At 39.8% G+C, this 12,473-nt stretch overlaps 2 protein-coding genes across 4 annotated transcripts in view; both read right to left on the reverse strand.

The window, feature by feature from the left end:
- The window catches only part of slc2a4rg (SLC2A4 regulator), a 45,924-nt gene extending 42,730 nt beyond the window's left edge, over positions 1-3,194 (reverse strand). The window contains exons 1-2 of one of the 2 annotated variants that reach the window (XM_056732478.1): positions 2,354-3,194; positions 571-794 (exon numbers count right to left, since the gene is read on the reverse strand). In XM_056732478.1, the coding sequence (XP_056588456.1) occupies positions 571-794; positions 2,354-2,590 (461 nt within the window). In that variant the 5' untranslated portion in view covers positions 2,591-3,194. The remainder of the gene's footprint in view (positions 1-570; positions 795-2,353) is intronic. The other variant, XM_056732479.1, reaches the window with a different exon arrangement.
- A 209-nt stretch (positions 3,195-3,403) lies between these two features.
- LOC130408953 (uncharacterized) overlaps positions 3,404-12,473 on the reverse strand; it is a 43,196-nt gene continuing 34,126 nt past the window's right edge. For both annotated transcript variants that reach the window (XM_056732480.1, XM_056732481.1), the window contains exons 6-7: positions 10,745-10,864; positions 3,404-7,001 (exon numbers count right to left, since the gene is read on the reverse strand). In XM_056732480.1, the coding sequence (XP_056588458.1) occupies positions 6,534-7,001; positions 10,745-10,864 (588 nt within the window). In that variant the 3' untranslated portion in view covers positions 3,404-6,533. The remainder of the gene's footprint in view (positions 7,002-10,744; positions 10,865-12,473) is intronic.

The raw sequence follows: 12,473 nt of genomic DNA on the forward strand, positions 1-12,473 counted from the left end.
AAATAAATAGAAGTATAAGCGACATCTATAATGAAGACATAAATGTTTTCTTAGGCCTGGTGTTCTTTGGCAGCAGAAAATAACAATTCCACCATTGGTTCAACACAACTCAATCATAACACAATACAACAGCAGTTGCACTAACTACACTAACACCTACTACACTCTTTATTATGACTACTTTACACATTTTAGAATAAAAGTAACACAACCTATAAATTAACACAAATGGAGGTATGGGAAAAATGTTGTGAATTAGAATATGTAAAGATCTCCCAAAAGACTGGAAAGTTGACTCTTTGTCTACATTATAATTCTCCACAGTGGATTTCTCAACTCACTTGAGAAGTGAGATGCTTTTTAAAAGTTTCCTTAACATGCAGTCTAACAAATCTAACAAAATAAAGAAATAATGTTTTCGTTTCCTATAGAAATTCATACACAAACACACTTCAATTACAAAACTGAAGTCACGCATTTGAGCAGAAACCTTTTATGGTCATAACAAAGATACTTTCAACACACTCCTTTAGGACTGAGATCAATTTTCTGACAGCTATAATAACTTACCTGTCATGCGGGACGGGGATGATGGAGGACGTATACGGGTGCAGGGCTTCTGGTGATGGCAGATGACATCCTAACTCTTCTGGCACTCTCACTGGGCTCCGAACCTCCATGTGGATTTGGTCTTGTAGCCTGTGGCCATTGAACAGGCAATGAGCAGGACAGCCTTTTTTAAGGACCCCATCAGGTGCTGAGATATGTTCGTCCTCCTCTCTGCCACACGCAAACTGAGAAAATAAAGGAAAATGAAAGATAATTTTCTGCTTTATCAGTTTGAGCGTTATGTCCACAGGGAGATTAAGATGACCTGCAGCAGCTGTGTGGCCAATAGGAGGCAGAGAACATAAATATTTAAAGAAAATCGTTTTGATACTGTTTAAAGGGGTCATAAAGCACCAATACTTGTTTTTCTGTGACTTTGGTCCATTATAAGTTGCCCATGCATGTATTATACACATAAAATTGCAACATACAATTGCTTTAGAACCTGATGTTCCAAATATGGTAAGAAGCATTATATTTCCATCACACGCTTGCAGTATTCGACCAATCACTACACACTGGTTAACTGACCAATCATAGCACACCTCCCTTTTTAGAGCGATGAAAGGCGGGGTAAAGAGGAGATACAAACATGCACGGTATGTGGAAAATACTCTGTTTTTAACCTTAAATCGTGTATACACAATGCATTACATCCCGAAAATAAGACAATATGCGTTTTAGCCGTGTCATATGACCCCTTTAAGGAATAGGATAGGGAACCAAGTTCCAAACTCTCTTTAGGTATTATTGAAAACATTTATCTGTTTTCTTTGCGTATTATGGGTTATAGTTAATACAGCACTTAAGCAAATGTGAGCTCTTTGTGATGCTATACAGTAATAAATCACTCTTAAGCTTTTGTGAATTTTCCATTTTTGTCATGTTAATAATTATTCATATTTTGGGGCCTATATTTTATTGCTATTATGGCGTAGTGTCAACAATTGAATAATCTTTCCTTAAGAAATTTGACAAGTTTAAAAAGCATCAATGTCTTAAAACTTTGTGAAATGCATTTGTTGCCTTCAAAGCTGCACAATTGCATGCTGGATATCGCAGCACATTTTATGACGCGTCACGAATGAAAGGGGGCGTGTCATCCACACCAGCGCTACGCTTTGTGAAAAAGACACCAAATTAAAACTTAATTCATCTTATTTATGAATGTTCATGCTTTTGAATGATCTCGGCAGTTAGAATCATTGCTTAAACCATTTATAAATATGTTTGATGTGTGTCTTTACCTTAAACACGTATGATGTGGCAACGATACTTTCAATCGATAACTAACCTGTAACACAACTAGAAAGCACGAATGTGTTGCAGAGAAAAAACCGAGCGAACGGTCTTCCTGTTAACAAACCCATCCACCGGCTTCAGTACGTGTTAGATACACGGTGGGGGAGGGGAGAATCGGTTAAATGTAGCAACCCCCTGTTTTTTCTCTTTTAAACTTTGAACGTTCATGTTGAGTCGCCATCTTACAATACGCGCAAAACAGTTATGTTGCTGCACGAATCTAAACAACAGCCGTGTCATATGTGCAACAGCAAACATTGAAATAAGTGACATTTAAATGAAACTTAGCGATTTCTCCAACTCTGTCAGTTTGCATTGCTCTTATAGCAAAACTGCGAACGAGAACAAATCCGCGTAACTTTTCAGTAAATTCGATGGACTCTCACTAACCAATGATGCGAGCGTACGCAAAAGTTCAAGTAAGATAACGTTAGTCACTTACTTTCTTGTGAATGTAGTGCCTCTCTCTCGATGACGTATAAAAAAGTCCATTCGCGGTGATTTCCTTGACGGAGTTCTTAAAAGCAACGTCGTTCATTTTAAAGGCTTTTCCGTGAAGCGCTCCGTTCTCGCGTGCGGCTATGAACATTGCGATGACAGGCTCACGCTGACCGGCGCAGCCACCCTCGTGCGTGCTCTCGCCGGCTCGAGGCTGGTCGATAAGGCGCTTGGAAGTCATTTTCAACCTGGGTTAAATGTAACTACGGCGAGATCACCAGCTTTCGGTAGAATTTAGTACTGAACGGGTTAAGATGCATTTAACAGTATTGCTTGGACTATGGCTCCCTGCTGTTGCAGTAGCGGAGAGTGTATGCGGTCTAAAAACAGCCGGTAAAGGGGATAAAAATGATTGTTTTGCTTTGCTCCCTCGCCGAGCCCAATGCCACGCCCACTCTATACTGCGCGTGCAGCCAGGCGAGATCCGCTCCACCCGCCTCTCATTGATTCTGATTGGTTTTCGGCGTACATAAACATTCTATTTAGGCACGCGGCCATGGCAAAGCTGCAGCTGATTGGCTCGTTTCGGCAACCTCGAGCTGATATTTTTCAAGAGTTGAGGGGTGTGTCTCCATGGTTTGCCGGCCGGTACAGAGGAAGAGAAAAAAACCGAGGCTGGTAAAATTTGACGCACTTTCTAAAATAATTACGGAATTAATGTCGTGAACACACGGTGAAATAAAGAAGGAAACAATACACTATTTTAAACATTACTATATTATCAGAATTTTTAAATAAATGTAAAGTACTTATTCATTTTCCCTTGTCCACAGCAACGGAAAGTGAGTGCCGTTCAGCTCGAGACGCGTCAAAGAGCGATCGGATCTAACTTTAGCATGGAGTTGTAAAATACTAATAATAGTGCTGTGTGTATTTTTAGAGCTTTTAGAATGCATTTGTTTATACATCTTTAAATTTGCATTGGTCTGTAATGCAATAAATAACTAAATCGATACCGCATAGAATAAACAGTTCAATCATTCATAAGGTGCAACTTTATTAAAAAAGTAAAAACAAATATTTATATGAATGATTTTGATAGAAAACATTACAATCTTTTGCACAGAATATAATTAATATATTTATACACCATACTCTGTGTTACACTTTGGGTGGACCACACATTGGACTCAGTTAAGCCATAGACATTATGATGAAGAAGTATTATTATGCACACAATAAACAAAGTATAAACCTGTCATTGCTTTCTTAAAACATCAATACCGAAGTCTGTCTTTTTTTTCATATAGTTTCATTTCAGTATTCTGTATGTACATGTGATTTGGTCTGTCTCAATATATTAAAATGTCCATGAATAGGTGGGTGAAGTAGATGCATCACATCAATATATGTCATCAGTATAAATCATATTTTTATATTTATTTTTATAATCTTATATATACACATTTTTGCCAATAATTGTATTGTCATGTCATGTTCTCCGCCTATACAAATCACAGCCTGAAAGATTTCATCCTGCCATTCCCAATGGAAACAATGCATGGTTGGACCACTGCAGGCTCTCTCAGAAGTAAAAACATCAAAAGAACCGATCTGCCCCCATAGTACAAAGCGAACTTTGTGCTAGGAAGGACCTGCCAAGCTAAAGTGGAGCCGCTTCCTCCCTCAATATGGCCAGCGTCATGTCTCAAGGACACGCAATAATAACGATAGGGAGGGCCTGCAGATGCTTTGAGGCCAGAGCCCCGCTGTTTCGGACAAATCCTTTACCAGTTATGTGCTTGTGCTACCTGAGAAGAACCATGACCTCTCAGCAGCAGCCTGTACTTTGTTTCGGGACCAGTACTCCTTTTATGGCACTATGTATTATAGTGTGAGGCACAGCTATGAAATATACAATTATAATAGATGCATCAGAGAGCATAAAGAAAACATTTGTTATCAGCATGCATCGCAAGCAAGGAAATTGGTGCAGTTCACTTGAACGAGACATTGAGACACGTGAATGGCAGTGATACTAGCTGTTTGAAGACATTGCTACAAGTGGGAATAAATAAATCAATATAGTTGTATACGAAAATAGAGTGCCGTAAAAATCTCTCATCCCGGTAGCTATTTATTAAAACCCAACTTTTCTCACCACAGGTTGCAGGTGACATGGATGTGGACAGTTTCTTGGTTGTTTTTTAAACTTTGTCTATCCATCCCTGAGCTAATAATTTGACCTTCTTATCTAACTCAATCCCTTTCTTTTGGATCTTCCTGTAGCCCTGCCATAGACTTTGATGTTCTTTATAAGCAGTGTCCTCGGCACAGTAAAATCATCAACCCTGCATTTAAGTTGTTACGTGGGGCTTTTTATGTCACGCAGATGGGCCTTGAAAGCTAGATCTTCACGGATAGACTGGTTTCCCCTTGCAGAGGTTTCTCCATTGTGCTATTATTTCCCCCGATCCTAAACCCAACCTCCCATAATGCATGTGGGAAAGGCATTGTTTACAATAGGATCAAGTCGCACAGACGGCCTAGAATATGAGACGTCTCTCCAAAAGACATTTACTAGCAACCATAAGCCTTCTGCTGTGTTTTCCTTGGACACTGAATCCATGAAATGCTCCTGACAGCTAAGCCAGGCGGAGGCCCAGCGAGCCGGGGAGAAGCGCTGGCACACACTGAACTGAGAACAGTGGATCGAGAGTGGACCCGGCCAACCCAGAAGCCTTTATTGCCCTCCGTACTCGCACCACAACATTCCGGTTCTCTGACGCTACAAGCCTCATAAACTCCAATGTTAACAATGGTCATTGAAATGGACATGTTAACTGCCTAGGCTACGACATCCCATCTTTTTTGTTGGTGGAGAGATTTAGGCCAAAGGTCACTCATCGTATTGCAAAAGTTGTCAAGCCTTGTGAGAAACAAGTGCCGTATCACCCGACACGCCTGATGTTGGGCGGAGATGGCATGCTATTAACAAAATTAAAATGTTAGGTGTGCAGAAATGTTAAGAGCTGACGTCCCTACATAAAGTAATATCAAAGCAGGCCCACACAAATTTTAACAAATTCGAAACCTTCATTTAAAACTAGAGATGCACCAGTAGTTAATTTCTCCCCGATACCTATAGCCAATTATTCAGAGTCATTTCTGCCGATACCGGATCTGATGATTAAATTAATATTTCTTAACTATCTGAATGTTATTAATTCTTAAAATTACTAGTAATATTGAATATTTTTTAGACACGGATCACAATTTCATAGTTTTTAAACTGTCCGTCGATAGCGGATGAAGAAGAGTGTGAAAATTTGCTTTTATCGACCAATACCGATTATTGGCCGATATATCGGTGCATCTCGTTTTGCACATCCGTCATCCCTGAATGTTTGCTTATCTAGCCAATCTAGGAATGCTCCATCTACCATTAACAGTACAACACCATCAGCTCATCTTAACATATTTTACCATGTTAAAATCATTTTTACAGAATTCCACGCATTTCATTTTTTTTACATACCGCAAAGTTGTACGTATCAAAAAATGATCACACAAACTGTATCTACACCATCTAAACTGTCAAGCCGTACACAAAATGTTTTATATGTGCGTGTGATGTGCTGAAGTAAACTATGTATTGTGTTGTTTCAACACTGTGGTGGTGGCCGGCAATCTCAGGTTAAGCGAACCAGTCAGGTGTGTTTTCAGAGGGGCAGGGAGTTAAGCAGCCGTCTCATGTGATCAATGTGTTTTTTATGCAGGTAGTGCTCACAAAGCACTGAATTTGATTGGCCGATTCGAAGAGGAGGCAGCATGTACATCCTGATTTCATATTTTCTATATAATGAAACTCCCCTGTGCTACAATTCATTCTTACTTACAGTCTTATTGAATTTGAGAAAAACATTTCTAAAATTAGTGATTGCACGAGGTGGATTAAAAACGGTCCCTGGGTTTTGTGAGCATGCCTGCTGAAAACTGTTCTGACCAGGTTTAACCAATTCAGTGTTTTTGTCTGAACTGTTTTTTCAGAACTGATTGTGCCCTTGTATGTTAATCATAAATATACAACGGCCGTCTAGTTTTGGAGACGTTGTACGTATGCATGTTGGCATCTGCATCTTGTGTGTATCATCCGTCAGATCAAAATCCTTCACAGAAAGTTTTTATAGACCCGTAACATACATTTCCATGCCATCATTAAAGGTGAAGATAGTGGTGGTGCTTGCTGCGTTCGCTCCTTGCTTCACATCTCCGATACTCTCGTAAAAGTTCTCGCAGGTCATGGCTCTCCCCGGACCTTGAGCCGGATCCTTCTTTTTAAGCTTCAGTGTGTTGCTGGCCAGCTTTTCTCGCTTCCGGTGGGGATCAATGGTGGCGTACGCCTGGTCTGACTCTAGCGACTGGCCCCGTGGCCAAGTCTTCTCGCCCACCGGTTCATAGCAATGCTCATCCTGGGGGCAACTACTTCCCCAAGGCTCTTCGCTGGTAGCACCGCCAGCGGGCAAGCCAACAGAGCCCTGCTCCACATCTTGGGACAGAGCGGAGCCCGTCGGCCTGCTATCCTCTTGGCTCTGACCCTGCTGATGTCTCCTCTTCAGGGTCTTACAAACGGTGGAGTACATGTCAGAGATCTGAGGGGAGAGAGAACCACAGAATGAGAAACACCCGGGAGTGTGCCAAAGATAAGCTTTGCCAAAGAGGATTTCGTAATAACCGTCCTGAGGAGGGTAGTTCTCATGTTACAGATATAGCGCTAAAGGGAGCAACAAAAATTTTAGAGCATTTAAACACGGATATTTTTGTGCACAGAATTAGCAAACTACAGTTTTGAACAATTTATAGTTCTTTAGAAACACAAATAGTATTACTTTTTTTTGCACATTCAAGGCTGAATCGCTTATTGAGATTGTAGTTTAACATTGTGAGGTCAATAGGATCAAGAAAAATTCTATCATTTATTCACCCTCGTGTTGTTTCAAATCTGTCTCTGACATCTTCTTCTGTGGAACACTACAGAAGATAATATGAGAAATGTCTGGTTTTGTATTCATACAATGCGAGTCAATGGGCGCCAGTGTTGTTAGGTTACCAACATTCTTCGAAATATCTTCTTTTGTGTCCCCTTTAAAGAGATAGTTCCTACCAAAAATGAAAATTCTGTCATCATTTACTCACACTCGAGTTGTTCAAAATCTGTATAAATTTCTTTGTTATGATGAACACAGCGAAATATATTTGGAAGAACATTTATAACCAAACAAATCTTGAACCCCATAGCAGGAAAAACTACTTTATAATTTTTTGTGTTCTGTTGAACAAAAAAGAAGACGTTTTGAAGAATGTAGGACAGCAAACAGTTCGGGGGCACTTTTGACTACCATGATATTTTTTCCTACTATGGTGGTCAATGGGGGGCAAAATCTGTCTGGTTATAAGCATTCTTTCAAATATCGGTCTCTGTGTTCATCAGAACAAAGACATTGATACAGATTTGGAAGGCGAGTAAATGATGACAGAATTTTCATTTTTGAGTGAACTGTCCCTTTAAAGACCTTCAACGTCGAATAGGCCGGAAGATATTATATTATTACTATACAGATGGATATAGACGCCTGCATTGGTGAGTGTTTGTCAGAGTGTGTGTGGTAACAGGAGCCTGCTATGGCACATAGCAGAAACATGACCCACTTTGGTCGTGGCCAACATGGTCAGTGATAACGTTCTTATCATGCTGCAGAGAGCAGCAATATTACCTAACCTCCTGATAAGCCTGTTAAACTTTCACCAAAGCATCCTACTGATACAGCGTTAAACCCACTAACAAGACACAAGCTGACCCGATGAGAAAACATCCCAAAATGCTTTGTTTATTGCCCATGTGTGGTTCCAAAATGCAAAAGGGTATGCGATGCACAAACAAGTCTTATTCCCTTTAATGTGAGCGCACATGTGTGTGTCTGGGCCTAGATATCCTCGCATGCCCTCCCTGTGATAGATGACATTTAGCACTCCCAGCTGAATGGCATGTGTAAAATCCCGGTGAAGAATTCGGCACGGCTCTCCAAGTCACATAGTGACCTTTGTGGCAATCATGTGTAAAGTCTGTGGGAGATGTTACAGAGGATTTCAGCATGTCATGTTAAAGGGGCGGTTCACTCAAAAATGAACATGTGCCATTATTTACGCACCCTCATGTTATTGCAAAGCCACATGATTGATCTGAACCCTTTAAATACTGCTTACTTGACATAAACCATAAAATTTAAAAAGCACTCAGGAGGGCAATTAAATAATGGCAGAATAACAGCTGCAGTTTTCACACAGTATTTTGGCCGGTACTGTGATCTGCAGGCCGTGGCATGAGGCATGAGCATGCGTCTGAACGCAGGCATGACTAAACCGGCCGATTCAAAGACTAACTGCTGAGAATAAGACTATCTCTCACTGTCTGGTTCATGGAGCATTCTAGACTTCCAAATGCATTTAAGACCAGCTGATGTCTTTCATTTTTCTAACTGCAAGTATTGTTTACGGTGTTGTGTGTTGCAGAGAGCAAGAGGAAATCATGATGACGGGGGTTTCAAAACTCCTCTGCAGCTGTTGAGAAAGCCTTGAGTTTTTTTTATCCTTCCTCCCTCCCTCTCTCTCTCTCTCTGTCTCTCTCACTTCTGTTCACTCCTTTCAAATGCAGTCTACTGAAACAGATTAACCTCACATGACTCTCAGCATACATGTGCAGATGCACACATTCTCACAGGTGTGCTTGTTTTAGAAGTTTGGACATTTTTAATTAAGTAAACACAACTAACATAATTATTATAGCACTAATATCTACAACGGAGTGATTTTTTTAGCTCAAAGACGGTCACTAAGAAGATATTCAGTTTAAAAAGAGACAGAAATCAAAATGTTACTTTCGACATTGAATAAAATGTTAGAAAATTTAACCCTTGTATGGTGTTTGGTTTGTTAATAAATACCATGCAATGTGTGTAAAAAAACTTTACACAAGTTTACTTTATTTATACCAATTACAAGCAAAGTAGATAATATTTATGGGTAATAATTGTCATTTACCTTTGTTAAAGAAATTTGTTTTCTAAAATAAATGCAAATAAAGTTTCTTACAGTTTACTACCACATCAAACATTTTGGCGAAATTAATATTTATTCAAAAAAAAAATTTCTTTTGAAAAAATATTTAAAAAAATATTTAAAAAACTTGAAAATGACAAATGTTGCCTCTGAAATCAACTGAAATACTCTGAGGCAATTAAAGTATGAACTGAAAATAACTAAAAAATAAGGTAAAGATATATAAAATCTATTTGTATAACGACCCAAAAAATAAATAAATAAATAACAAAATAGCTAAAAATGAACACTAAAATGAACACAAAGATATAACAACAATAGCTCATTCAAGGTTGGAAATACAATTGATTGCATAATTTTTTGTAAATAGGTCCCACCGACTCAAACACCACACAAGGGTTAATACCTAACATAAAGTCTTCCATTCTGGTATAATCGGATTTGATCATTTGCTAGGAAAGTCACCAAATCCTAAAAGTATGAGCAATAGTAGTAGTGATGCTTGTCTTTGCAAGAATGACAAATAATAAATATGTAATACGTGTAGAGTGGAGTGAAGTGGACCATTTGACTTGCGTCCCGCCTACACACTCATGAACCTGGGCGTGTCGGGACAAGACGGAAAATGAGTGGAGCAGAAGTGTCGAGGTCATGATTTACACATTTATCTGAGATTAAACCGGAAGTTCAGATTGCTATAACACTACTGACACACACACACACAAGTTAACCTAATACAAATATATCAAAAATGATTACTAATAATAATTTTTTTAATTTCACTTAATGAGATAAAAAAATACTTTTAGTGTGGATGTCATTTTCAGATTTGGTGAACTTTCAGCTAAATAAAGATTGTATCATTTGACTGGCCACAGGAAGTTGACCCAGAATGCCCTGACCCCCCCTTCCCTGTGCTCCCTCCCTCTCTTCCAAACACCAACTCTGAACTGACAGTCAACAAGCACAGTCCACAGACCTTTGACCTGCCATTCCATGCCAGCGAGAGAGAGGGAGAGCAGGAAGAGTGGGGGGAGATCAATTTAACTTTCTCTTTGTCTCTGGCCATTATTTGTCATACACAACACCCCCCCACCCCGGCGGGCTTCGTTCTGCTCACTTCCTGTGCAAAAAAACGCACAAGAGAGTGAAGCGATCCAAAATATACAAAAGTGATCTTGAGTTTTAGGGGTCAGAGGTCAAGGCCTGAAACATGATGCCTTCACGCAACCCTAGACCAATATCACGACTCGAGCCCGCGTCTGTCTGGAGACTTTACCTCCACAGCCGTGGGATGACTGTGGCCATTCTCCAGCGGACCAACTCCTGACAGATTGATCTCATCTTCTTCTGGTGGCTTCCAAATGTACTGCTCACCATTGCCCATGAAGACTGCCTCCTGTTGGCCAGAAGAAGAACATGCCGGTCAGACCTACTAGGAACCGTAACTCATCATTTAAAGTGGAAACATATTTTGTCATCATTTACTCATCCTCAAGTTATTCTAAATCTGTATACATTTCTTTGTTGGGTTGAACACAGAGAATGATATTTGGAAGAATGCTTGTAACCCAACAGTTTTTTGCCACCATTTGACAACCGCAGTGGGAAAAATGACAATGTCAAAAGTGCACCAGAACTGTTTGCTTTCAAAATATCTTCTTTTGTGTAAAGATTTGTTATAAAGCAAATTTCCTACCAATGTAGTGAATGGTGGCCATGGTCTGTTTGGTTACAACCATTCTTCCAAATATCTTTCTCTGTGTTCATCAAAACAAAGAAAAGGTTTGAAACAACTTGAGGGTTAGTAAATGAAGAGAGAATTTTGGGGTAAACTGTTCGTTTAAGTAAACTTATGGAAGTGTACAAAAGTGTATTTAAAAATTATATTTTAGTGCACTTTTTTTACCTGGGCTATAAACTCTGTGGCTTATAAACAAGTCAAAATGTATCCGTAAATGACAAGAAAGCCTACCACACCATTTTAAACAACTTCACTTGCCAAACAAAATTGGATGATAAATCATAAATAGCACTTCAAAGGAGTTTGATTCTGGATTGAGTTTTGGTTTCTGCAATGGAAATGTTCAGGTAATCATTAATAGAGAAGATATGTGTGCTGTCAGTGATTAAAGAGGGAGAAACACACCTCCTGTATGAAGGATTGATAGTAGGAGATGAATGGCTACACTGTTTGGCACTATTTTAAACCAACTACCTGCCCGCCCTGTTGAAAAAAACAGCATATGCTTAATGTTTTGATGCTGGTTTGCTGGTTTGTGCTAGTTTAAGCCGGTCATGAACTGGTTTACGCTGGTCATGTGCTGGTCCTTAGCTGGTTTAAGCTGGTCGAACCAGCACCAAAACATACATAACCCAGCATATGCTGTTTTATTCAACATGGTTCCTCCTGGCTGCCTCTAACTAAAAAACACAAGGCAGGGCGGGCAGACTGCCAGCAGGTCTTACATAATCAAGCCCGGCGCACTAGTCTTCCACATGTGCTGTGCATGCTAGCTCTTACACATACTATACTAATATTCTCACTGTCTGCACACTCGGATAGCATGCGGGTCAGAGAGGCGACCTCACACCCATATATTGTGATTTATGAAGGGAGGGCGATACACTAACTTGGATTTGCTTAAACATTAAATGTCACACGTGTGCAAGTCAGGTTAAGAAAGACAAGCACGCGCGGACGCACTAAATGGAATAGAGTGCCTTTGTAAACAAGTCATACAGAATCCTGTGACAAAGATTTATATCTCCATATGTGGCAAAAATGTCTCACAATTGGAGCTGTGTTAACAGGAAGATAGCATCATTATCCGATCATTGTCTCCGTGTTTTCCGTTTTAAAGGCACCATCATTCCACGTGGACGTTCGGCTTTCTGCAAATCTAATCTTTCCTCGAAAGCCCCACACAACATAAACATGTATCAGCTGACTGATAAGTATGGGAATTGACAACACACACAACAAAAGCACAAACACTCACTCGCAG

This window comes from Triplophysa dalaica, chromosome 20 (genome assembly GCF_015846415.1).
Source record: "Triplophysa dalaica isolate WHDGS20190420 chromosome 20, ASM1584641v1, whole genome shotgun sequence".
NCBI lineage: Eukaryota > Metazoa > Chordata > Actinopteri > Cypriniformes > Nemacheilidae > Triplophysa > Triplophysa dalaica.